General features: G+C 55.9%; 1 protein-coding gene across 2 annotated transcripts in view; it reads right to left on the bottom strand.

Moving 5' to 3' along the window:
* The window catches only part of UQCC1 (ubiquinol-cytochrome c reductase complex assembly factor 1), a 62,876-nt gene that overhangs the window by 15,138 nt on the left and 21,003 nt on the right, over positions 1-26,735 (bottom strand). For both annotated transcript variants that reach the window (XM_068167380.1, XM_068167381.1), the window contains exon 7: positions 18,904-19,012. In XM_068167380.1, coding sequence (XP_068023481.1) covers positions 18,904-19,012 — 109 coding nt within the window. The remainder of the gene's footprint in view (positions 1-18,903; positions 19,013-26,735) is intronic.

Below are 26,735 nucleotides of genomic sequence, written 5' to 3' on the forward strand. Positions count from 1 at the left end.
AAATAAACAAATTCCAGGAGTTATTATTCGAGATTTGCCACGCACTTTTTAATGACATCATAAAACCCTTACCTCGAGGATTACTTAACGCAGGCTGCAAAACCTTACAGCGGGCGGCTGCCAGGGGCAAAGAAAACAAGGCAGGGCCATTACCCAGACAGGCCCCGGACCCTGCGGCCCCGGGGGAGGCAGAGCCCTGCGCCTGAAACCCGCAGAGCAGCAGCCTGAGGGCGGCAAGAAACAGGCCGGAGGATGAGATGACCAGAGAAGGGCAACGGGGCTGGGGAGAGGCCCTTAGCACAGCCCTGTGAGGAGAGGCTGAGGGAGCTGGGGTTGCTTAGCCTGCAGAAGAGGAGGCTCAGGGGTGACCTCATTGATCTCTGCAACTCCCTGAAAGGCAGGATGGCATTCAACAAGTCCAGGTGCTGCACTTTGGCCACAGCAACCCCAGGCAGAGCTACAGGCTGGGGGCAGAGTGGCTGAGAGCAGCCAGGCAGAGAGGGACCTGGGGGTGCTGATTGACAGCTGCCTGAACATGAGCCAGCAGTGTGCCCAGGGGGCCAAGAAGGCCAAGGGCATCCTGGCCTGCAGCAGGAAGAGTGTGGCCAGCAGGAGCAGGGAGCTCATCCTGCCCTGTGCTCAGCACTGCTCAGGCCACACCTGCAGTCCTGTGGCCAGTTCTGGGCTCCTCAGTTTAAGAAGGACATTGAGAGACTTGAAGGTGTCCAGAGAAGGGCAACAAGGCTGGGGAGGGGTCTGGGGCACAGCCCTGTGAGGAGAGGCTGAGGGAGCTGGGGTTGCTTAGCCTGCAGAAGAGGAGGCTCAGGGGAGACCTTCTTGCTCTCTCCAACTCCCTGCAGGGAGGTTGGAGCCAGGTGGGGGTTTGTCTCTTCTCTCTAGCAACCAGCAGCAGAACAAGAGGACACAGTCTCAAGCTGTGCCAGAGTAAGTTTAGGCTGGAGGTGAGGAAAAAGTTCTTCACTGAGAGAGCTGTTAGCTATTGGAATGTGCTGCCCAGGGAGGTGGAGGAGTCCCCATCCCTGGAGGTGTTCAAGAGGGGACTGGATGTGGCACTTGGTGCTATGGTTTAGTCATGGGGTCTGTGGTGCCAGGTTGGACTTGCTGATCTTTGAGGTCTCTTCCAAGCTTGGTGATTCTGTGATACTCTGATACTGTGACCAAGTTAAACAGGAGAACAAGGGACACCTCCCAGGGAGGGTTTGAAAGCTAAAGCCTGCCCCCAGGGCTGGAGTGGTGTCTCAGACAAGACAGGCACATCTGTAGCTACAGTGGAGAACGCAACAAGGGGTTTGAGAGTGGAAATGAGGAAGAAATTGTTGAGAGTGAGGGAGGGGAGACTCTGGCACAGGTTGCCCAGGGAGGCTGTGGCTGCCTCCTGCCTGGAGGTGTTCAGGGCCAGGCTGGATGGGGCCTGGAGCAGCCTGTGCTTGTGGGAGCTGTCCCTGTCCACGGCAGGAGGCTGGAGCTGGATGAGCTTTAAGGTCCCTTCCAACCCAATCCGTTCCATGAATCCAGGAGTTTTCTGGCATAGATCCCCAGCGCTCATTCTCACCATACCATTCCTCCTAGAACAAAAAGCCTTTTCTGTACAATGCCTTTGCCTCTGTAGCTGTACTCAGTAGATCACAGAATCATTTTGGCTGGGAAAGACCTCTAAGATCACTGAGTTCAGCTGTCAACCTACCATCACCATGGCCATGGAACTATGTCCCAGTATGTCAGCAGAGTCCTTTTGTCCAGCTGAGCTCAGGCTCTAATGATTACAGGAGGTGCCCTGCAGCAGCAGCAGCAGCATCCTCCTAGAGTGCTCAGAGCTGGAGAAGCAGTGCAATGATTTGTGCTGATACAGCAGAAATCAACCCACCTCTTGTGCCAGACAAGTGACACAGCTATGGGCAACTTGGGTTGTTGTGACTGACTCTGCTCTAGGGCCTTCTGTTAGCCCCACTGCCAAAACATCAGCCAGCTCCTGCTGACACTTTGGTACTGGAGCAGCCCACAGCAGCAGCAGGTCCTGAAGGAGATACAGGATGAAATTTTCCTGACAAAACACGTCTCTGATGTGAGCTTTTTCATGCCCCTTCCCTCAAGCTGCCATTGGAATGGTATTAGGTGTAAATAACAGAGACCCAGAGCTCTGCCCAAACCTGTACCTACAGCCACAGCAGAGCCCAGCATCACAGCGTCATGGATGCACAGGATGTGAGGGGTTGGAAGGAACCTCTGGAGAGCTTCCAGGCCAACTCTCCCTGCCAGAGCAGGAGCAGAGAATCCAGCTCAGGTCACACAGCAACACATCCAGACAGGGCTGGGAAGGCTCCAGAGCAGGAGACTCCACAACCTCTCTGGGCAGCCTGCTTCAGGGCTCTGGGACCCTCACAGTCAAGAAGTTCCTCCTCATGCTGAGCTGGAACCTCCTGTGCTGCAGTTTCCATCCACTGCCCTTTGTCCTATCCCAGGGGGCAACTGAGTAGAACCTGTCCCTGTCCCTCCCTCTTGACCTCCACCCCTCAGCTATTGATAGCCATTGATCAGATCCCTCTCAGCCTTCTCCTCTCCAGACTGCACAGCCCCAGGGCTCTCAGCCTTTCCTCCCCAGGCAGTGCTGCAGTCCCTTCAGCATCCTTGCAGCCCTCCCTTGGACTCTCTCCAGCAGATCTCTGTCCCTCTTGAACTGGGGAGCCCAGAGCTGGATGGAATATTCCAGGTGTGGCCTCACTAAGGCAGAGCTGAGGAGGAGGAGAATCTCCCTGGCTCTGCTGGCCACACTCCTCTAATGCCCCCCAGGATCCCCTGGGGGAATCCTTCTTGGCCTTCTTGGCCACCAGGGCTCATTGCTGTCCCATGGGTAACATTAATTGCACGTCCCATTAATTGCATAATTATCATCAGCAGTCCTCAGAGCAAGTCCCAGAACCTCACCTGAACACTGCTGTGCCAAGGGATGACCACCCCCAGCTGGCTGCCCTCAAGAGAATGAGGAGGACTGCTTCTCTCTTGGAAACTCTGCCATGGTTCCAAGATGCAGAGCAGATACCTTCACCATCCTAAACATGTTCAACAGCTGAAGGTTACTCTGAGTTCCTTTCCCTCTGTGCCACATGGCTGGCAGAGCTCCCTGGCAGCCTCTCAAGGGAGAGGTCCAAGCTGTCTGCTCAGGCTCCTGGTGCTGATTCTCTGCACACAGCTAGAGAGGGGTTTCCTGTGGTGTCTCTGTTAACAAACTGCTTGCTAAAGCCTAAACCTGATCACCAGAGTGCTCCTGTGGAGGGGGAAGTTTAGGCTTGATCTTAGAAAGAAGCTCTTCACAGACAGAGAGACTGCCCATTGGGATGGGCTGCCAGGGAGGTGGGGGGGTCAGCATCCCTGGAGGTGCTTCAGAAGAGCCTGGATGAGGCACTTGGTGCCATAGTCTGGTTGATTAGGTAGGGTTGGGTGATGAGTTGGACTTGATGATCTTGGAGGTCTCTTCTGGTGCTGGTGGGCAAGAAGCTCACCAGGAGCTCTCAGTGTGCACTTGCAGCCCAGAAAGCCAATCAGATCCTGGGCTGCATCAGGAGAAGTGTGGCCAGCAGGGCAAGGGAGGTGATCCTCCCCCTCTGCTCAGCCCTGGGGAGACCCCACCTGGAGTACTGTGTCCAGTTCTGGAGCCCCTATTACAAGAGGGATGTGGAGGGGCTGGAAGGTGTCCAGAGCAGGGCCAGGAGGATGAGCAGAGGGCTGGAGCACCTCTCCTGTGAGGACAGACTGAAGGAGTTGGGGCTGTTCAGTCTGGAGAAGAGAAGGCTCCCAGGTGACCTCATTGTGGCCTTCCAGGATCTGAAGGGGGCTCCAGGAAGGCTGGGGAAGGACTTCTCAGGATCTCAGGGAGTGATAGGACTAGGGGGAATGAAGCTGGAGGTGGGGAGATTCAGGCTGGATGTGAGGAGGAAGTTCTTCCCCATGAGAGTGGTGAAGCCCTGGAATGGGTTGTCCAGGGAGGTGGTTGGGGCCCTGTCCCTGGAGGTGTTTAAGGCCAGGCTGGATGAGGCTCTGGGCAGCTTGATCTAGTGTGGGGTGTCCCTGCCCATGGCAGGGGGGTTGGAACTAGATGATCCTTGGGGTCCCTTCCAACCCTGAATGATACTGTGATACTATGATACTATGATTCTGTGATTCCTTAGCACACCACTGTCAGGCTCAGCCTGATAGGCTGAAAGGAAGGTCCAGAACTGAGTTCCAGAGAGGCACTTGGAAAGCACAGGAGTAAATGTAAGTAAAGGCAGATCCTCACCATGAGCACTTGCCAAGGGGGTACAAAACTTGAGCTCTTGCTAGAATCATTGAGGTTGGAAAAGACCTCTGTGTCCAACCTTCTAGCCAGCACCTCCATGACCTCTCCATGTCCCAAAGTGCCACCACAGTGTTCACTCTGCATGATCTGCCACTCACTTCACAGGACCAGAGAGTTGTTTGGGCAGAGAGTTGTTTCTCCAACCAGCAAGCTAAGCCCACCATGGCCATTCAATCACATCCCCAAATGCCACAGCCACACCTTTCTTGAGCAACCCCAGAGATGGGGACTCCACCACCTCCCTGGGCAGCCTGCTCCAATCCCTGACCACTCCTGCAGCAAAGAGATTGTTCCTCATCTTCAACCTAAGCCTCCCCAGGCACAATCAGAACCTAGCTGATGCTGATGGTATTGTCTTTCCAGACACTGGCAGCAAAGAAATTCTTCCTCATCTCCAACCTAAGCCTCCCCTGGCACAGCTTGAGGCCATTCCTCTTGTCCTGTGGTTAGGTACTGGGAGAAAAGGCCAACACCAGCCTCACTCCAGCCTCCTTTCAGGGAGCTGTAGAGAGCAATGAGGCCTGAGACAAGCCTCAGTACCTGCCAGGAGCAGCCAGCCACAGGAAAGGCAGGAGTGGATTACACCAAGGGTCCAGCTAACGTGGTATCCTGCCTTCAACAGCAGCCAGGCAACACTGAGAGCAGCAAAAAGACTTCAAGCTGAGCATTCTCCCAACCAATTTCAGCTTGGGACATTTCTCAGGCCTTGAGATTTGTTTGTATTGGAACCTCCTCCTCTGGACACCTTCCAGCACCTCCAGACCCTTCCTGGGACAGCGGCTCTGGAACTGGCCGCAGTGCTCCAGCTGGGGGTCTGGGGAGGGCGGCGCAGCCCCAGGACCTGGTTGACATTCTCTCATCGGTTCCACCTTGGGGCACCGCTCCAATTTGAAGTCATATTGCTTTCACCTTCTCCCAATATTCTGCACCTTCTGGTTTCAATCAGAAGCTGAGAAAGCACTTTCCCCAAGCACTCCTCCTCCCCAGGGCTTCAAGCACACGCACGCCCCGGCACAGCTCACAGTTAAATATTTGCTTGCCAATATTTTAAGAGTGCAGAAGGTTCCAAATTGCTGGTAAAATAAACAATGCCAGACTGTGAAAGCTCCTGCCTGCCATGCACTCTGATGTTAACAAGAGTTCCTTTATGACTGTAACCTTTCAGGAGCGAACAGAAATGATTTCTTTACCCTGGTGCTGCCCTCGAGTGAACGGCAAAGGAGGGAAGCAGGAAGGCTGCACGGTAAGATACTCTTGAGTTTTCCATCTTGCTCCTGTATTTCATTCAGGCCTGGGGCTGCTCTCAATAAATCATCTGCCAGAAGATCCTAAAATTGTGAGCAAGGACTTTCAAGGAGCCAAAGATTTCCTTCCCCGCCGCACAGCACAGAGGGAAGCTCCGCCCTGGCCAGCGGCCCTCCTGCAAGGGCATCAGGCAGCAAGACAGGGACAGGGGCAGCTAGGGGATGTAGATGTGGGATGTGGGAGGTAGAGAAGGGCAAAGGTGTGGGTGATAGCCAAAAAGGCCAGTGGTCTCCTGGGGTGCATCAAGAAGAGTGTGGCCAGCAGGACAAGGGAGGTTCTCTTCTCCCTCCACGGCCCTGGTGAAGCCCCACCCGGAGTGCTGTGGCCAGCTCTGACCTCCCCTGGTCAAGCACGACAGGGACTTGCTAGAGAGGGCACAGCTAAGGGCTACAGAGATGCTGAAGGGACTGGAACTAATAGGAGGAAAGGCTAAGAGAAATGGGGCTGTTGAGTCTGGAGGAGGGAAGCCTGAGGGGGATCTCATCAGTGCTGATGAAGACTTTAAAGATGGGTGTCAGGAGGATGGGACCAGGCTCTGTCCAGTGGTGCTGTGACAGGACAAGGGGGAACTGGCACTAGCTGAACATAAGAAGCTTATCCTCCTGGCCCTGTTCTGGACACCTTCCAGCCCCTCCAGAGCCTTCCTGGCACAGAGGCTGCAGAGCTGGCCCCAGAGCTGCAGCTGTGGGCTCAGCAGAGTGGAGCAGAGGGGCAGAATCCCCTCCCTGGCCCTGCTGGCCACACTTCTCTTGCTGCAGCCCAGGCTCTGCTTGGCTCTCTGGGCTGCAAGTGCTCACTGCTGGCTCCTGCTGACTTCTCCTCCCCCAGCACCCCCAAGGCCTTGTCTTCAAGGCTGCTCTCAAACCAGTCCCTGCCCAGCCTGTATCAGTGCAGCAGAGCTGGAGATTTGCCTTTGAAGGACTTTGACAACTTGGCACAGAGAAGCTGATCCAGACTGGACTTTCCCCCCCAGTACACACCACAGAATCAAAAACCCCAACACTAGTGGAAGCAGTCAGGAGATGTATTGCCCAGGGGAGCAAGAAGCCAGAGGTATGATCCTTGGAGCAGTTCTTGGAAGATACATGAGTGATGTCTAGGTCAGAGAGGTCAAAAATGAGACAGAAGGATAGCAGTGGAGGGAAGTGCTGCTGATGGCCAATGCACAGCTGGGATCACAGAATGTCAGGGGCTGGAAGGGACCTGAAGAGATCATCCATTCAACCCCCCTGCCAAAGCAGCATCACCTAGATCACACAGGCACTCAGCCAGGCAGGTCTTGAGTATCACCAGAGAGGATGGTGGATGGGAAAGCAAGTGCTCAGATAAAGAAACCAGGGACTGGAAGAAAAGAGAGATCAGGAGCTGAAGGAAGCCAGGCAATGAAGCCAACATGCAAGGGTGGGTTTGAAGCAAGCAGCCAGCAGGATAGATCCTGAGCTTCCATTGTGGACCTTTGAACACATCACCATGTGGTAATCAGCACTGCAGGGGGGGGAGAGGAGGCCCCACTGGCACTGCAGGCTGTCAAAGGATTAGGTGAACATGAAGGAAGGGAGGGGGAGAGAGAGGAGCCAGTGTGATGTACAGGAAGGGGTCCTGCAAGGAAGCTGAGGGAATTAACAAGAGGTCAGAAAGGGAAGAGAGGCAAACTAACATCTCTGCAAGACAAATAATAGGACAGGAGAATCACAGAGCTCTTTGGGCTGGAAAAGCCTTCAAAGGTCATTCAGTCCAGCACCAACCCAACCCCACCATGGCCACCAAACCAGGAACCCAGGTGCCATGGCCTCACCTTTCTGGTACCCCTCCAGGGACGGGGACTCCACCACCTCCCTGGGCAGCCTCTGCCAATCCCTGACCACTCCTGCAGCAAAGAAATTGTTCCTTATCTCCAACCTAACCCTCTCCAGGCACAATCAGAACCTAACTGATGCTGATGGTATTGTCTTTCCAGACAGGCAGGCACCAAAGATATGTAGAAGAGTGAAGTCATCAGCTGTGGAAGAGGAAGCAGAAGATGTGGCTGACATTCCACCAGCAGGGAAAAGCAGCAGCAACAACAGGATTGAAATGTCCTGGGAACAACAGAGTCACAGCATGGCAGGGGCTGGAAAGGGTCATCTGGAGATCACCCAGCCCAAGCCCCTGCCAGAGCAGGGTCACCCAGGGCAGGGCACACAGAACTCAGCCAGGTGGAACTTGAAAGTCTCCAGAGCAGAGATTCCACCACCTCTCTGGGCAACCTGCTCCAGGCTCCAGCACCCTCACAGGGACACAGCTTTCCCTTCTGTTCCCCTGGCACCTCCTCTGCTCCAGCTTGCCCCCAGTGTCCCTTGTGCTGTCCTTGGCCATCCCTGAGCAGAGCCTGGCTCCAGCCCTGCACATCTTGACTTGATAGGGTGCTTGGTTGCATGGTTTAGTTATTAGGTGGTGGTGGATGATAGGTTGGACAGGATGGTCTTGAAGGTCTCTTCCAACCTGGTCTCTTCTTCTCTTCCCTTCCCTTCCCTTCCCTTCCCTTCCCTTCCCTTCCCTTCCCTTCCCTTCCCTTCCCTTCCCTTCCCTTCCCTTCCCTTCCCTTCCCTTCCCTTCCCTTCCCTTCCCTTCCCTTCCCTTCCCTTCCCTTCCCTTCCCTTCTCTTCTCTCCCATTCCATTCCATTCCATTCCATTCCATTCCATTCCATTCCATTCCATTCCATTCCATCCTATCCTATCCTATCCTATCCTATCCTATCCTATCCTATCCTATCCTATCCTATCCTATCCTATCTTTATGCCCAGCAATGAGGGCAGCCCTCAGGCTCCTCTGCTCTAAGCTGCAGAGGTCGAGAGCTCCCTCAGCCTGGCCTGGGACACCTCTGAGGGGGGCAGAAAGCCAGCAATGGGCACTGGCAGCTCAGAAGGCCAAGGGCAGCTCAGCTGCCAGTGCCCATTGCCAGAGGTGGAGGGAGAGGATCCTGCCCCTCTGCTCTGGGGTGTCAGGGAGGGATAGGACTGGGGGGGATGGAGCAGCACTAGAAGTGGGGAGATTGAGCTTGGCTGTGAGGAAGAAGTTGTTGCCCAGGAGGGTGGTGAGAGCCTGGCACAGGTTGCCCAGGGAGGTGGTGGCAGCCTCCTGCCTGGAGGTGTTTGCAGCCAGGCTGGAGGTGGCTGTGAGCAACCTGCTGTGGTGTGAGGTGTCCCTGCCCATGGCAGGGGGTTGGGGCTGGCTGAGCCTTGAGCTCCCTTCCAACCCTGACAGTTCTGTGCTTCTATGAAAGTGAGAATAACTGAACCTGAGCTAGAGCAAGGTTGGGAAGCTCTGCAGGCACTGCTGAGGTACAGAGGTCTTTTCAATCACCTGAAACCTCCAAGCTGTGCCAAGAGGTTTCAAGGCAGCAAAATTGTTGCTCAGGGTCCCATGGAGCTAAATTCTGCTCTGGGTTACACTGATGTGAGCCCTGGTATTGATTCTGGTGGGGTTGCTTCAGATGTACACCAAGCCAACTGAGAGCAAATTATGGGTGGCTGGATATGAACAGCTGGAGCTGAGAGCACAACAAAGGCTGCATTGTGCTGTGCCCAGCAGAGCCAATGAATGGATTCAAAGGACACCTAGATGTGTTCCTGGAAAAGCAAAGAACCAGGGGGCAGGGATCTAAGTGGTCTGGTGGGAAAACAGGAAAGCCAGATTGAGATAAATGAAAACAGGGTTGGCATGCTGGCCTTGGGAGCCCCTCCCCCTCTGCCCTCTCCTGAAGCCCTGACAACCTGGATGGTTGGAACTCAAAACACTGCAGAAGCAAAAGGCCACCACAAGACATAAGGCTCACACTGTTCAAATCAGCCTGCAACAGTTCCCAGGTACAGGAATAAAGTCCAGCTCTGGAGCCCTCAGCACAGGAAGGACCTGGAGCTGATGGAGAGGCTCCAGAGGAGGCCATGAGAATGCTCAGGGGGTTGGAGCAGCTCTGCTACAAGGACAGGCTGAGGGAGCTGGGGGTGTTCAGCCTGGAGAGGAGAAGGCTCCAGGGAGACCTAATACTGACCTGCCAGGACCTGAAGGGGCTACAAGAAGGATGCAGAGGGACTGTTCCCAAAGGCCTGCAGGGACAGACCCAGGGGCAATGGCTTCAGAGCAGAGCAGAGCAGATTGAGCTTGGATGTGAGGAACAAGTTCTGCCCCAGGAGGCTGCTGGAACACTGCAGCAGGCTGCCCAGGGAGGTGGTTGAGGCTCCATGCCTGGAGCTATTCCAGGTGAGGCTGGAGAGGGCTCTGGGCAGCCTGCTCCAGGGGAGGATGTCCCTGCTGGGGGCAGGGGTTTGGACCTTTGGAGTCCCTTCCAGCCTAGAGCATTCTGTGACTCTCTATGGCAGCACCTGACCTGCAGCCAGCAGGACCAGTGTGGGATTCTGGGAAGAGCACAGGGGGGGTGGGTTGGGTTTCCTGGGGTTTGGGGTTTCAGATTTGATTTGGGGGGCAGCTGGTTGGTTTGGTTGGTTTGGTTGGTTTGGGCTTTTTGGGAGGTGAAAAGTGTCCTTCTTTTGCTTTTTTGAATCTCCTCTCCATTGTCCAAGTCTAAGCTGAAATCCTGCTCCAGGGAGCTCTGGCACTAACAAGTAACTCACATGAGCTCTGTAGCTGCATCAGCACTGGGGTGGGCAGCAGGAGCAGGGCAGGGATGGTGCCCCTGGGCTGGGCACTGCTGTGGTCACAGCTTCAATCCTGGGCTCAGTTTTGGGCCTCTCACTCCCAAAAGGACACTGAGGGCTGGGGCAGGGCCAGAGAAGGGCAACCAAGATGGGGCAGGGTCTGGAGAAGAGGGCTGGGGAGCAGCAGCTGAGGGCCCTAGGGGTGTTGGGTGTGGAGCAGAGGAGGCTGAGGGAGACCTCATTGCTCTCTGCAGCTCCCTGAGAGGAGGCTGCAGGGAGCTGGGGGTTGGGCTCTGCTCCCTAGGATCAGAGGATAGAAGGAGAGGAAATGGCCTGATTTTGTGCCAGGGGAGGCTGAGGTTGGAGAAGAGGAACAATTTCTTTGCTGCAGGAGTGGTCAGGGATTGACACAGGCTGCCCAGGGAGGTGGTGGAGTCCCCATGGCTGGAGGGGCTCCAGAAGCCTGGGGCCAGGGTTCAGTGGCCATGGTGGTGCTGGGCTGATGTTGGACTGGGTGGTGTCAGGGGTCTCTTCCAGCCAGAGCAGCTCTGTGATTCTCAGGGTATCAAAATCCAACTGCACTTCCAACTGCCTTTCTACAGACACAGCTCCTGAGAGGATACTGAGGGCAGCAAGGCTGACACTGAGCTTGCTGAGGAGCTGTGTGCTGAGGGCAGCCAGCAGCACCCCCCCGGCCCCGACCCAATCCCCCTCCCAGCAGCCTGCCCAGCCCCACTCCGTTCCCTGCAAGCCACAAGGTGGAGACCTCTGGCCAAGCAGATGCCAGGGAAGCCTCCTGCCCAGCCCCCTGTTACAATTAACACTTTCTGAGTCATTGCATCAGGCCAATTGCTCTGTTTGTTTTTCGAGCCTGACAGAAATGTCACTAGTGGAAAAATTAAGTAAAAGAGCACTGGTTAGCCACAGAGCTGGACACACCTGGCTGCAAACCCACTAAAAGCAACTGACTTCATTAGCAGGAGGGACAGCAGAGTAAAATTTATACCTGAAATATGCCTGCCCCAGTAGAATGTGCTGAGGCCAGAGGCTCTGGGGCTGTTTTCACAGCTGTGTCAAGTTTGGGCTGCGGACGTTCAGGAGCGCTGAAGGAGCTCAGGCCAACAGGTCCCAAAACTTTGGAGCTGGAGATTTAGATCTCAGCAATTTAACAACCAGGCCTTGAAATAATACAAAGTGCACTTGGAGCTGGAGCTGATGGAAATGAGCAGTTAAAATGCCTCAGGTCCCCTCCCGGCCCGGGCTGCGGCGCAGCTCTGCGTCTGGCTAAGCGCAGAGGGCAACCTCTCAATCAGGCATCAAACAAGGGGGCAGCAAGGCCTGCATGGGGCAGCAAGGCCTGCATGGGGCAGCAAAGTCTGCATGGGGCAGCAAGGTCTGCATGGGGCAGCAAGGCCTGCATGGGGCAGCAAAGTCTGCATGGGGGCAGCAAGGCCTGCATGGGGCAGCAAGGCCTGCATGGGGCAGCAAGGTCTGCATGGGGCAGCAAAGTCTGCATGGGGCAGCAAAGTCTGCATGGGGCAGCAAGGCCTGCATGGGGCAGCAAAGTCTGCATGGGGCAGCAAGGCCTGCATGGGGCAGCAAGGCCTGCATGGGGCAGCAAGGCCTGCATGGGGCAGCAAAGTCTGCATGGGGCAGCAAGGTCTGCATGGGGCAGCAAGGCCTGCATGGGGCAGCAAGGTCTGCATGGGGCAGCAAAGTCTGCATGGGGCAGCAAAGTCTGCATGGGGCAGCAAGGCCTGCATGGGGCAGCAAAGTCTGCATGGGGCAGCAAGGCCTGCATGGGGCAGCAAGGCCTGCATGGGGGCAGCAAGGTCTGCATGGTGGCAGCAAAGTCTGCATGGGGCAGCAAAGTCTGCATGGGGCAGCAAAGTCTGCATGGGGCAGCAAGGCCTGCATGGGGCAGCAAAGTCTGCATGGGGCAGCAAAGTCTGCATGGGGCAGCAAAGTCTGCATGGGGCAGCAAGGCCTGCATGGGGCAGCAAAGTCTGCATGGGGCAGCAAAGTCTGCATGGGGCAGCAAGGCCTGCATGGGGCAGCAAGGTCTGCATGGGGCAGCAATGAGCCCTGGGGGGCAAGAAGGCCAAGGGCATCCTGGGCTGCATTCAGGGGGTGGCCAGCAGAGCCAGGGAGATTCTCCTCCTCCTCAGCTCTGCCCTGGTGAGGCCACACCTGGAATATTCCATCCAGCTCTGGGCTCCCCAGTTCAAGAGGGACAGAGATCTGCTGGAGAGAGTCCAAGGGAGGGCTGCAAGGATGCTGAAGGGACTGCAGCACTGCCTGGGGAGGAGAGACTGAGAGCCCTGGGGCTGTGCAGTCTGCAGAGGAGAAGGCTGAGAGGGATCTGATCAATGGCTATCAATAGCTGAGGGGTGGAGGTCAAGAGGGAGGGACAGGGCCAGGCTCTGCTCACTGTGCCCTGGGATAGGCCAAGGAGCAGTGGATGGAAACTGCAGCACAGGAGGTTCCAGCTCAGCATGAGGAGGAACTTCTTGACAGTAAGGGACACAGAGCCTTAGAGCAGGCTGCCCAGAGAGGTTGTGGAGTCTCCTGCTCTGGAGCCTTCCCAGCCCTGTCTGGATGTGTTCCTGTGTGACCTGTGCTGGATTCTCTGCTCCTGCTCTGGCAGGGGCTTGGCCTGGAAGCTCTCCAGAGGTCCCTTTCAACCCCTAACATCCTGTGATTCCCCAGGTTTCCACTGAGGCAGTGGCAGCTCAGGCATCCTGTGAGCTGTGATCAGTATCAGTTCAGGACTGTGGCATCCATTGGCTGCATCCAGGGCTGGAATTGTTGCTGGATATGGAAATGAGTTAAGTACAGCTTTTGTCTGTCAACAAGTCAAACTAATTGCATCCAAGCAGCAGTTTCCTACAGGTGCTCTGTCACATATGCTCCAGCACAGGAATGTACCAACTGGAGTTAAATAATGACCTTTTGTACTCTGTCTGAAAGAAAAAGCAGGGAGTGGGATTTCCTGGCCTCCCAGGGGCTCTGCAGATAGCTTTGTGCCCTCAGAGCACTTAGGAAAGTTTCATTCCACTCACTTCTGAGAAAAGCTCAGCTGTGAAATTGGAAAACGTCAAGAGAGGACCAGGAATGTCCTCTTTCTCTCCACCAGTCTGATCTTAGGATAATAATAGAATAGAATAATGAACCAGGTTGGAAGAGACCTTCAAGATCATCAAGTTCAACGCATCAACCAATCCAACCCACCTAAACAACTAACCCATGGCACCAAGCACCCCATCAAGTCTCCACCTGAACACCTCCAGGGATGGGGACTCCACCACCTCCCTGGGCAGCACATCCCAATGGGCAATCACTCTCTCTATGTAAAACTTCTTCCTCACCTCCAGCCTAAACCTCCCCTGGCACAGCTTGAGACTGTGTCCTCTTGTTCTGCTGCTGGCTGCCTGGGAGAAGAGACCAACCTCTGCCTGTCTACAACCTCCCTTCAGGTAGTTGTAGAGAGCAATGAGGTCTCCCCTGAGCCTCCTCTTCTCCAGGCTAAGCAACCCCAGCTCCCTCAGCCTCTCCTCACAGGGCTGTGCCCCAGACCCCTCCCCAGCTTTGTTGCCCTTCTCTGGACACCTTCCAGCAGCTCAACCTCCTTCCTAAACTGAGGAGCCCAGAGCTGGACACAGGACTGCAGGTGTGGCCTGAGCAGTGCTGAGCACAGGGCAGGATGAGCTCCCTGCTCCTGCTGGCCACACTCTTCCTGCTGCAGGCCAGGATGCCCTTGGCCCTCTTGGCTGCCTGGGCACACTGCTGGCTCATGTTCAGCCTACCATCAACCAGCACCCCCAGGTCCTTCTCTGCCTGGCTGCTCTCAGCCACTCTGCCCCCAGCCTGTAGCTCTGCCTGGGGTTGCTGTGGCCAATGTGCAGCAGCTGGCACTTGGATGTGTTCAATCTCCTGCCCTTGGCCTCTGCCCATCTGCCCAGCCTGTCCAGGGCCCTCTGCAGAGCCTCTCTACCCTCCAGCAGACCAACTCCTGATCTCTTCTTTTGGAGGTGGAACAGCTTCTGCTTGCAGGACAAGATGACTGGGGTTAAAAACCCAAACCTGCTACACATATTCCTCACTCAGCTCACAAACCCTTGGCCCTTCCCTCAGCTTCATCTCAAAAGAGCCATTAGGGATAACCAGACCAAGATTAAGGCAAGCAGGGCCTAACACCCACAGAAACTGCCCTTTAATTCTTTCTCTCTTAAAACTTCATGCAACTACTAAAGCTCAGATGTGAGGAAGAGTTAAATCTGCCCAGGGAGGTGGTGGAGTCCCCATCCCTGGAGGTGTTCAAGAGGGGATTGGATGTGGCACTTGGTGCCATGGTTGAGGGGTCAGGAGGTCTTGGGTGACAGCTTGGACTTGAGGTCTCTTCCAACCTTATTGATTCAATGATTCTGTGATCAGGGCACAACTGTGCAGCCTGGGAGGGAAATGAAGAAGAGGGAACAAGCATGGAAGGGGCATGGTGAAGTGGTATGTTCAGTTAGGATGACTAATAGCAAGGAGGGAAAGTTAAGGCATGGTAAGGAGCAAGGCAGCAGCTAAGCCCTTGAAACATCAAGGTATAAATGATTGTCTTCTAACATACAGGCAGCAGGGCCAGGGAGGGGATTCTGCCCCTCTGCTCCATTCTGCTGAGCCCACAGCTGCAGCTCTGGGGCCAGCTCTGCAGCCTCTGTGCCAGGAAGGCTCTGGAGGGGATGGAAGGTGTCCAGAGCAGGGCCAAGAGGAGGAGCAGAGGGCTGGAGCTGCTCCGCTCTGGAGACAGCCTGAGAGAGTTGGGGTTGTGCAGGCTGGAGAGGAGAAGGCTCCCAGGAGACCTTCTGGTGGCCTCCCAGGATCTGCAGGGGGCTGCAAGAGAGCTGGGGAGGGACTTTGGAGGGTGTCAGGGAGGGATAGGACTGGGGGGATGGGAATGGATCCAAGCTAGAGGAAGGGAGATTTAGATTAGACCTTAGGAAGAAGTTGTTGCCCAGGAGGGTGGTGAGAGCCTGGCACAGGCTGCCCAGGGAGGTGGTGGAAGCCTCCTGCCTGGAGGTGTTTGCAGCCAGGCTGGAGGTGGCTGTGAGCAACCTGCTGTGGTGTGAGGTGTCCTTGCCCATGGCAGGGGGTTGGGGCTAGCTGAGCCTTGAGCTCCCTTCCAGCCCTGACAGCTCTGGTTCTATCCAATAAATACTGGCAGAGCAAACTCAAAAGTTCCTTCACCTCCAGAAAATGCTGAGTGAAAGATAAGGAATAATTCAAAGAGAAAAGGATTCTGGAATCTCTCTGCCTTCACAAATGCTGTGGGGAAGAGAAGAGCCTAAGAGATTTCACTGCTGCCTTACATACCCTCAGTGCCTGCCTGAGTTCAGGTTCTCTCACAGCAAAATCAATTCATTAAAATCAATGCAGCTAACACTGAGATGGACACAGAGATCTAGCTGGGTTTGAGCTGAAGCCTTTAAAGTGGCACAGCCTTCATGGAAGCATCAGCTGCTGCCACAGAAAAGCTGCCCTGTGTCACACTGCGTCACAGCCAGAGGTGTAGTCATGGAGTCATGGAATGGTTTGGGTTGGAAGCACCTCCAAAGCTCATCCAGTCCCAGCCCTGCCCCCAGCAGGGACATCCTCCCCTGGAGCAGGCTGCCCAGAGCCCTCTCCAGCCTCACCTGGAATAGCTCCAGGCATGGAGCCTCAACCACCTCCCTGGGCAGCCTGCTGCAGTGTTCCAGCAGCCTCCTGGGGCAGAACTTGTTCCTCACATCCAAGCTCAATCTGCTCTGCTCTGCTCTGAAGCCATTGCCCCTGGGCCTGGCCCTGCAGGCCTTTGGGAGCAGTCCCTCTGCAGCCTTCCTGGAGCCCCTTCAGGTCCTGGCAGGCTGCTCTAAGGTCTCCCTGGAGCCTTCTCTTGTCCAGGCTGAACACCCCCAGCTCCCTCAGCCTGTCCTTGTAGCAGAGCTGCTCCAACTCCCTGAACATTCTCATGGCCTCCTCTGGACCTTCTCCATCAGCTCCAGGTCCTTCCTGTGCTGAGGGCTCCAGCCCTGCACACAGCACTGCAGGTGAGGTCTCCCCAGAGCAAAGTGGCAGAATCTCCTCTCCCCAGCTCTGGCCACACTGCTCTGGATGCAGCCCAGGCTGCCCTTGGCCTTCTGTGCTGCAGTCTCTCCCTGCCTGCTCCTGGGCAGCTTCTCCCCCACCAGCACCCCCAAGGCCTTCTCCTGAGGGCTGCTTCCATCACCTCCTCCCCCAGGCTGTACTGGCAGTGAGGATTGCTCTGGCCCAGGTGCAGAACCCTGCACTTGCTCTGCTTGAAGCTCATGAGGTTCACCTGGGTGCATCTCTCCAGCTTGTCCAGGCCCACCTGGACACCACAGCAATCACTGCAATGTCATGCTCATCATTCCCTTCATGCTCATTACTGCTACAGACAGAGACTGGGACATTGCAAGCTCAGGATCAACTGAAAGGATGCCTCAGTGCCAAGGCAGAGAACAAAATGGCATCAAGCAACTGAAGAGCTCTTTACAGTTGCATCCCACAGCAGCCACACATCTGTTACCAGTTGAGGCCCCAGGCTGGATGGAAACATAAGGACACTGGTGACTGTTTCACACTTTGGGGTTATTTTGGGGAGCAATGGAATAGTTTAGTTTCCAGACATGTGCTTCCCTTCACACAGCCCTGTCTGCAAGCACTGTTGAGTCCTTTCCCCTTCAAGTTGACTGAAGGAAAAAAACCCAACAAGTTCCACTTTTAGAAGTAGAGAGTCACAGAATTGCTTGGGTTGGAAAAGCCCTCTTGGATCACCCAGTCCAACATCAACCCAACCCCACCATGGCCACCAAACCATGGCCCCAGGTGCCATGGCCAGCTTGAGCAGCTCCAGGGATGGGAACTCCCCCAGGGCTGGGGACTCCACCACCCCCCTGGGCAGCCTGTGCCAACCCCTCCCCACTCTTGCAGCACATAGGTATTTCCTAACCTCCAACCTAAACCTTCCCTGGCAGAAGTTCAGGGCATTTCCTTTCCTCTCACCTGATACTAGGGAGAAGAGCCCAACCCCCACCTCATTCCAACCTCCTTTCAGGGAGTTGTAGAGAGCAATGAGGCCTCCTCTCCTCTTCTCCAGACTAAACAACCTCAGCTCCCTCAGCAGCTCCCAGAAGACTTGGTTTCTGGACCTCAACACAAACCCCTTGTCCCTTAACTTTCTTTCCACTCAGCATCCTAGCTACAAAGAAAACTCAAAGCCCTGCTGGAATCACTTGTGGTGCAGTGATGCATTTGGCACCAGCCAAGTTTCTCCCTACCTCCACTTCTTACTCCCAACCACAGCTGCTGTTATGGCAGCATCCCCTTCTGCAGCCACATGGCAAATTAATTCCTTCCAGACAAATCACAGGATCCCAGCTCACAGGATGCTAGAGGTTGGAAGGGACCTCTGGAGAGCTGCCAGTCCAAGCCCCTGCCAGAGCAGGAGCAGAGAATCCAGCACAGGTCACACAGGAACACATCCAGACAGGGCTGGGAAGGCTCCAGAGCAGGAGACTCCACAACCTCTCTGGGCAGCCTGCTCCAGGCCTCTGGGAGCCTCACAGTCAGGAAGTTCCTCCTCATGTTGAGGTGGAACCTCCTGTCCTGCAGTTTCCATCCACTGCTCCTTGGCGTATCCCAGGGGGCAACTGAGCAGAGCAGGGCAAGGGAGGTGATCCTCCCCCCCTGCTCAGCTCTGGGGAGACCACACCTGGAGTACTGCCTCCAGCTCTGGAGCCCCTATGGCAAGAGGGATGTGGAGGGGCTGGAAGGTGTCCAGAGCAGGGCCAGGAGGATGAGCAGAGGGCTGGAGCTGCTCTCCTGTGAGGACAGACTGAAGGAGTTGGGGCTGTTCAGTCTGCAGAAGAGAAGGCTCCCAGGTGACCTCATTGTGGCCTTCCAGGATCTGCAGGGGGCTACAGGAAGGCTGGGGAGGGACTGCTCAGGATCTCAGGCAGTGATAGGACTAGGGGGATGGAATGAAGCTGGAGGTGGGGAGATTCAGGCTGGAGGGGAGGAGGAAGTTCTTCCCCATGAGAGTGGTGAAGCCCTGGAATGGGTTGTGCAGGGAGGTGGTTGGGGCCCTGTCCCTGGAGGTGTTTAAGGCCAGGCTGGATGAGGCTCTGGCCAGGCTGATGTAGTGTGGGGTGTCCCTGCCCATGGCAGGGGGGTTGGAACTGGATGATCCTTGGGGTCCCTTCCAACCCTGACTGATACTACTACTACTACTACTGATACTACTACTATGATACTACTACTATACTGTCCCCTCCCTTTTGGCCCCCAGCCCTCAGCTATTGATAGACATTGGTCAGATCCCTCTCAGTCTTCTCTTCCCCAGACTAAACAGCCCCAGGGCTCTCAGCCTCTCCTCAGAGGGCATCTTCCCCCAGGCCATGGAGCAGTGTCAGAATCAAAGGCAGCGGCGGAGGCTGCGGGAAGGACCGCTGGGCAGCCAGGGCTGCCTACAGCAGCCTCAAGCCATGAAGGAAATCAACAAGCAGCTGCAGGTTGATCCTCAGGCACTGAAAGGTGGGAAGCCCCAAGATGATCCACTTACCCCCATCACCTTGCCACGCTGCTCCACATCCTCCCACATGCAGTGCACGATGTAGCGGCACATGTACTTGCCCGTGCGGCCCTCCTGCTTCATCCGCACCAGGCACATCCTGTGGGGACAGCAGCACCACACTCAGGGCCCCTGGGCCTGCTTCAGGGGCAAAGGGGCAGGCAAACATGGAGTTCAGCTCATTTCAAACATGGAGTTCAGCTCATTTCAGAATTCTTCTTAGCTGTGTGATCAAGAATACTCCACCTGCACCGGGCTTGGCTGAGCTGCAGTTAGCACACAGCTGCCAGGGCTGGAAAGGAGCTCAAGGCTCAGCCTGCAGAGCTTCCCAACCTTGCTCTAGCTCAGGTTCAGTTATTCTCACTTTCATAGAAGCATAGAACTGTCAGGATTGAAAGGACCTCAAGGCTCAGCCAGCCCCAACCCCCTGCCATGGGCAGGGACACCTCACACCACAGCAGGTTGCTCACAGCCACCTCCAGCCTGGCTGCAAACACCTCCAGGCAGGAGGCTGCCACCACCTCCCTGGGCAACCTGTGCCAGGCTCTCACCACCCTCCTGGGCAACAACTTCTTCCTAACATCCAAGCTCAATCTCCCCACTTCTAGTTCTGTTCCATCACCCCAGTCCTATCCCTCCCTGACACCCCAGAGCAGAGAGGCAGGATCCTCTCCCTCCACCTCTGCCAATGGGCACTGGCAGCCCAGAAGGCCAAGGGCAGCTGCCCTTGGCCTTCTGAGCTGCCAGTGCCCATTGCTGCCTTTCTGTCCCAGGCCTGATTCCTGCCCCCTCAGAGGTGTCCCAGACCCCTATCCCTCCCTGACCCCCTCCAAAGTCCCTCCCCAGCTCTCTTGCAGCCCCCTGCAGCTCCTGGAAGGCCACCAGAAGGTCTCCTGGGAGCCTTCTCCTCTCCAGCCTGCACAACCCCAACTCTCTCAGGCTGGCTCCAGAGCAGAGCAGCTCCAGCCCTCTGCTCCTCCTCCTGGCCCTGCTCTGGACACCTTCCAGCCCCTCCAGAGCCTTCCTGTGGTAGGGGCAATAAATTAAAACTGTGAAGAACAAAACCTCTGATGAAAGACTCCTCAGGGTCAGAGTGAGGTGAGTAAGATTCTTGAATGCCTTCAGAAGGTGAGAGGAGAGGGCTTGAAGCTGATAGGATTTTAAATCAGAGCCTTCTCTTCTCCACACCATCTCTCCTCCCCTGTCCATCTCTCCTCCCCAGACCATCTCTCCTCCCCTGACTCTCTCTCCTCCCCTGTCCATCTCTCCTCCCCAGACCATCTCTCCTCCCCTGACTCTCTCTCCTCCCCAGACCATCTCTCCTCCCCTGACTCTCTCTCCTCCCCTGACTCTCTCTCCTCCCCAGACCATCTCTCCTCCCCTGACTCTCTCTCCTCCCCTGTCCATCTCTCCTCCCCAGACCATCTCTCCTCCCCTGACTCTCTCTCCTCCCCAGACCATCTCTCCTCCCCTGACTCTCTCTCCTCCCCTGACTCTCTCTCCTCCCCAGACCATCTCTCCTCCCCAGACCATCTCTCCTCCCCTGACCATCTCTCCTCCCCAGACCATCTCTCCTCCCCTGACTCTCTCTCCTCCCCTGACCATCTCTCCTCCCCTGACCATCTCTCCTCCCCAGACCATCTCTCCTTCCCTGACCATCTCTCCTCCCCAGACCATCTCTCTCATGCTGTTTTGCTGGGGGTGGGTGGTGCTACCACAGCAGGGTTTGGGCTGCTGCTGAGCCCAGCACCCAGGCTGTGCTTTCCCAACACTTCTTCCCCCAACAGCAGGCTGAGGGCTGGGCAAGATCTTGGGAGGGGACACAGCCAGGCCAGGTGACCCAAGCTGACCAAAGGGTGCTCCATGCCAGATGACAGCAGCTCAGGTACAACAGCTGAGTGAAAGGAGGCAGTGGGGGGACATGGGTTGATGGTGCCTGTCCTCTGGAGCAGCCACTCTGTGTGCTGGATCCCTGCCTCCAAGGAGTGACCCAGCACTGCTGATGGAGAGTAGAGAACAGATCTTTGTTGGCTCTGCTTCCAGGTGCAGCCTTGGCTTTGGCTTTCCATCCTATTAAATTGCTTCTGTCCTGACCCACAGGCCTCTGGTTACATTTTCCCCTCTTCCCCTGTCCATCTGAGGAGGGAAGTGGCCTTGGTGGGCATCTGGCCCCCAGCCAGGGCCAAAATAAACCACTGCAATCTCTTCTGTCCTGTGCACCAGAGCTGGATCTGCTGGATTCTGGCCAGTGCAGCTATGGAAGAGTGGCAGTGGACTCTATTCTGTCTGTCAGTACTGCAATCAAGTTACAAACCACTGCAATCTACATTCCTCAGCCTTCAGAACATCTCACCCTGTGGAGCAGGAACAACTGCCTTGTCTAATGCTAGGCTCCAAGCCAGCTGCAATTCAGCTTGGTCTCCTAAAGTGCTGTGAGCCCAGCCCAGCCAAGCTGTGAAAGCTTCAGCAAGCTCCACACTGCTCCCAAACTCACATTAGCAATGTCCTAAATTACTTCAGCTCCAGGGGTACTGTGGATACACAGCCAAGCACTTGGCAAAGGCCCTGCCTGCTGGACAGGCTCAAGGAGCTCAGGAGTTGGGAAGTGCATGGTGACACCTTAATGAGAGCACCAGCTGCAGGGCTGGCTTCTGCTCTTTCTTCTTTAGTCACTAAAGCCACTTGAACTTCAGGGCTGCTCCTCTGTCTGCAACAGGAAGCATCAGAACAAACCTTTTGCCTCTTTTACAACATCTGTAAAGAGCAGGAGCTGAAAGAGAGGCTAAGCCCTCCCTGAGCCAAGAGCCCAAGCTCAGCAACCTTCTCCACCCCTCTGATCAGCTCTGCTCCTGTGTTAGGAGGCAGAAGGGCCTGCTCAGTTGGAATGTGCTGTCCAGGGAGGTGGTGGAGTCACCCTCACTGCAGCCTTGGTTGCAGTGTTCCAGCAGCCTCCTGGGGCAGAACTTGCTCCTCACATCCAAGCTCAATCTGCTCTGCTCTGCTCTGCAGCCGCTGCCCCTGGGCCTGTGCCTGCAGGCCTTTGGGAACAGTCCCTCTGCAGCCTTCTTGCAGCCCCTTCAGGTCCTGGCAGGCAGCTCTGAGGTCTCCCTGGAGCCTTCTCCTCTCCAGGCTGAACACCCCCAGCTCCCTCAGCCTGTCCTCACAGCAGAGCTGCTCCATCCCCCTGAGCATTTTTGTGGCCTCCTCTGGCCCCTCTCCATCAGCTCCAGGTCCTTCCTGTGCTGAGGGTGCCAGGGAGGTTGGAGCCAGGTGGGGGTTGGTCTCTTCTCCCACGCACCCAGCACCAGAACAAGAGGACACAGTCTCCAGCTGTGCCAGGGGAGGTTCAGGCTGGAGGTGAGGAAGAAATTCTTCCCAGCAAGAGAGATTGGCCCTGGGGATGTGCTGCCCAGGGAGGTGGTGGAGTCCCCATCCCTGGAGGTGTTTAGGCAGAGCCTGGCTGAGGCCCTTGGTGCCATGGTTGAGTTGACCAGATGGTGCTGGGGGAGAGGTTAGACTTGATGATCTGCAAGGCCTTTTCCAACCTGGTTAATTCTGTATCCTGCTGTAGATGAGGGGATGCTCAAACCCTGGGGCTAAAGAAGGCACTGCTGTGCAAAGAGACATTCCACAGGTAAGCAACTGCCCACAGGAACCTCTTCTCACAGCTCACACAGCAAGAAGAGAGCAGAGCTGCTGGAGGCCACCTTGAAGCAGCTGCACATTAACAGTGGGGAATGGTCCACAAGGGCTAAGAGGGAAAAAATAGGAGTGGGGTTTTCTTATGTGACCTGAGAGCTGGGGCTGGGTGAGCTGTGGCTGTCAGTTCCCCAGGGAGCCCTCCAAGCATGCCACAGCAACCCCATGCAGTGCTACAGGCTGGGGGCAGAGTGGCTGAGAGCAGCCAGGCAGAGAGGGACCTGGGGGTGCTGGTCGATGGTAGGCTGAACATGAGCCAGCAGTGTGCCCAGGCAGCCAAGAAGGCCAAGGGCATCCTGGCCTGCAGCAGGAAGAGTGTGGCCAGCAGGAGCAGGGAGCTCATCCTGCCCTGTGCTCAGCACTGCTCAGGCCACACCTGCAGTCCTGTGTCCAGCTCTGGGCTCCTCAGGTCAGGAAAGAGGTTGAGCTGCTGGAAGGTGTCCAGAGAAGGGCAACAAAGCTGGGGAGGGGTCTGGGGCACAGCCCTGTGAGGAGAGGCTGAGGGAGCTGGGGTTGCTTAGCCTGGAGAAGAGGAGGCTCAGGGGAGACCTCATTGCTCTCTGCAACTCCCTGCAGGGAGGTTGGAGCCAGGTGGGGGTTGGGCTCTTCTCCCAGGCAGCCAGCACCCGAACAAGAGGACACAGTCTCAGGCTGCACCAGGGGAGGTTCAGGTTGGATGTTAGGAAGAAGTTCTACACAGAGAGAGTGATTGCCCATTGGGATGTGCTGCCCAGGGAGGTGGTGGAGTCCCCATCACTGGAGGTGTTCAGGAGGAGACTTGATGGGGTGCTTGGTGCCATGGGTTAGTTGATTAGGTGGTGTTGGATGATAGGTTGGACTTGATGAAGGTCTCTTCCAACCTGGTCTATTCTATTCTATTCCATTCCATTCCATTCCATTCTATGGAAAGGGCAGATGCCTGCATCCTGCTGCATTCTGGTTTCTCTACTGAGTAGTAAAGAGATTTTTTTTACCCTGCAAAGGAAGCCAAAGTGAAAGGCACTGCTGAGGCCCAGAGCCAAAACAAGCTGAGGGCAACAAACCCTGCATGACCACAGAACCCCACAATGCTTTGGGTTGGGAGGGACCTCAAAGCTCATCCAGCTCCAGCCCCACTGCCGTGGGCAAGGACACCCTGCACCAGCCCAGGCTGCTCAAGGCCTCATCCAGCCCTGCCTTGAACAACTGCAGGGAGGGGACAGCCACAGCCTCCCTGGGCAACCTGTGCCAGGCTCTCCCCACACTCACAGGCAAGAATTTCTTCCTTCCATCTAACCTAAGTCTAACCTTCCCATCTGAAACCATAAGCCCTCATCTGAAGCCTCCAGAGCAGGAGACTCCACAACCTCTCTGGGCAGCCTGCTCCAGGCCTCCAGCAGCCTCACACCAAAGAACTTTCTCTTCCCATTGGGGTGGAACCTCCTGGGTTCCAGTTTGTGTCCACTGCCCCTTGCCCTACCACAGGACACCATTGCAAAGAGCCTGGCCCCTTCTTCTTCACCCCCTCCCTTCAGACATCTATAAGCAGTGATCAGATCCCAGTGTTCTGACACATTGGCAGAGCCCTGCTGGCCCAAACCCCTTCCCTATTTCCTATGCCCTCACTTAACTCCCTGGTTAAGAGGCTCTCCTCACCTTTCCTGTAGTCCTGTATTCTTTCCTTTCTGATAGGAACCATCCATGAGTCCTACATGAGAACCATCCACATGAGACACCAGGACTGAAAGAAGCAAAGCCTCTTGATCAGAGGCTGATCTCTAGATGGAGACCTTTTGAGGATGCCACTGGGCATACAGGAGACAGAGAAGAGGAAAGAGGACAGAGTCTGAGGTGTGGCAAGTAGATGAACTATCAAAGAAGGGAGTGCCTGAGAGAATCTGGGTAGGGGGGGTGTAGAAAAGCAGAAGCCCAGCAGTCAGTGAAGGGAATGCTGGGAAGCTGGTGGCAATTTCTGTCTCAAGGATCAGCAGAGCCAGGGAGGATCTCCTGCCCTTCTACTCTGCCCTAGGGAGACCTCATCTGGAATACTGCCTCCAGATCTGGGCTCCCCAGTTCAGGAGGGACAGAGATCCACTGGAGAGAGTCCAAGGGAGGGCTGAAGGGACTGCAGCACTGCCTGGGGAGGAGAGGCTGAGAGCCCTGGGGCTGTGCAGTCTGCAGAGGAGAAGGCTGAGAGGGATCTGATCAATGGCTATCAATAGCTGAGGGCTGGGGGGCAGGAGGGAAGGGACAGGGACAGGGATAGCCTCTGCTCACTGTGCCCTGGGACAGGACAAGGGGTAAGGGATGGAAACTGCAGCACAGGAGGTTCCAGCTCAGCATGAGGAGGAACTTCTTGACTGTGAGGCTCCCACAGCCCTGGAGCAGGCTGCCCAGAGAGGTTGTGGAGTCTCCTGCTCTGGAGCCTTCCCAGCCCTGTCTGGATGTGTTCCTGTGTGCCCTGTGCTGGATTCTCTGCTCCTGCACTGGCAGGGGCTTGGACTGGAAGCTCTCCAGAGGTCCCTTCCAAGCCCTCACACCCTGTGATTCCCCAGGCTTACACTGAGGCAGTGGCAGCTCTGCACCTGCCCACCAGCACCTCTGGACTAGTGAAGAACTGCAGCTGAGGTGGTATCAAGAACTGAATCCTCATCTTGCCCACAGCCAGGTGACAAAGCTGCCTGCTCAAGCAGTGGCCCACAGCTCAGAGAACAGCTGCCCAGACAGCAGCACTCCCACAAAACAAATGCACCAAGAATGGCAACTTCTGGGTCTGCCTCCTGCCAGTCTCTGAACTTTGTTCCTCTTCTGACTGTACATAAATGAGCTGTATGAAAACCTCACTCAGGAAGGGTTACTGTAGCCCAAACTTGGGCTCAATATTAACAAGACTCAGCTTAAAGATGAATTTTTGGACTAAGGAAAGTGCTTCTCAGTCCACACCTGCAGCACTGAGAACAGTTTTGGGCCCTCACCTCCAGCCTGAATCTCCCCACCTCCAGCTTCATTCCATTCCCCCTAGTCCTATCACTGCCTGAGATTTTGAGCAGTCCCTCCCCAGCCTTCCTGGAGCCCCCTTCAGATCCTGGAAGGCCACAATTAGGAGGGATTAGGAGGAAGGCTGGGGAGGGACTGCTCAGGGGGAAGAGAGAAAAAGAGCAGCTCCTGTCCAGTGTGCCCTCAGGGGTGGTGAAGCAGGAGAAGAGAGAGCAGTGCTCAGCCCAGCAGCAGCCAGCAAGTGGTCACAGATGAGCAGCAGGCCTGGAGTGGTGCTCAGAGTCAGAGCTGCTGCTCTCCAAGGCCTAAAAGGCAGCTCTGTGTTTGGCTGTGTGCTGCTGTCAGAGCTGCCCTGCAGCCCCAGGAGTGAGATCATGGAAACTCTGGGGGTGGGGTTTTGGGGTTTGTTTGGGGTTGGTTGTTTTTTTTGCAGTTTATTTGAAAACCTGAAACAAAATAAAGTTTGTTACTGCCCTTGCTGTGCCTGAGCTCTAACAGACACAGGGCTCTGCAAAGGCTGCAAACCTTCTGGCCAGCCCAGCACAGCGTGAAACACTGCAGCCTGCTGCCCCAGGGTCTGCTCTGCACTCCACCTCGGTCCAGCCCTGACTCATCCTCAGCAAAGCAACTCTCAGCTTCCCAATTCTCTTCAGGAAGCTTACTCTGCCTTGGTTAGGCCACAACTTGAGTCCTGTGTCCAGTTCTGGGCCCCACAGGTTAGGAAGGACATTGAGAGGCTTCAGCATGTCCAGAGAAGGGCAACAAAGCTGGGGAGGGGTCTGGAGCACAGCCCTGTGAGGAGAGGCTGAGGGAGCTGGGGTTGCTTAGCCTGGAGAAGAGGAGGCTCAGGGGAGACCTCATTGCTCTCTGCAACTACCTGAACAGGAAGAAATACGTGAACTGCAACCCTCAAGGGTCTTCTGTACTTGACTCCACTGAACATGAGCCAGCAGTGTGCCCAGGGGACCAAGAAGGCCAAGGGCATCCTGGCCTGCAGCAGGAAGAGTGTGGCCAGCAGGAGCAGGGAGCTCATCCTGCCCTGTGCTCAGCACTGCTCAGGCCACACCTGCAGTCCTGTGTCCAGCTCTGGGCTCCTCAGGTCAGGAAAGAGGTTGAGCTGCTGGAAGGTGTCCAGAGAAGGGCAAGAA

Source organism: Melanerpes formicivorus, unplaced genomic scaffold, assembly GCF_026170545.1.
Source record: "Melanerpes formicivorus ecotype bairdi unplaced genomic scaffold, bMelFor1.0.p_v2 SCAF_116, whole genome shotgun sequence".
In the NCBI taxonomy this organism is placed as follows: domain Eukaryota; kingdom Metazoa; phylum Chordata; class Aves; order Piciformes; family Picidae; genus Melanerpes; species Melanerpes formicivorus.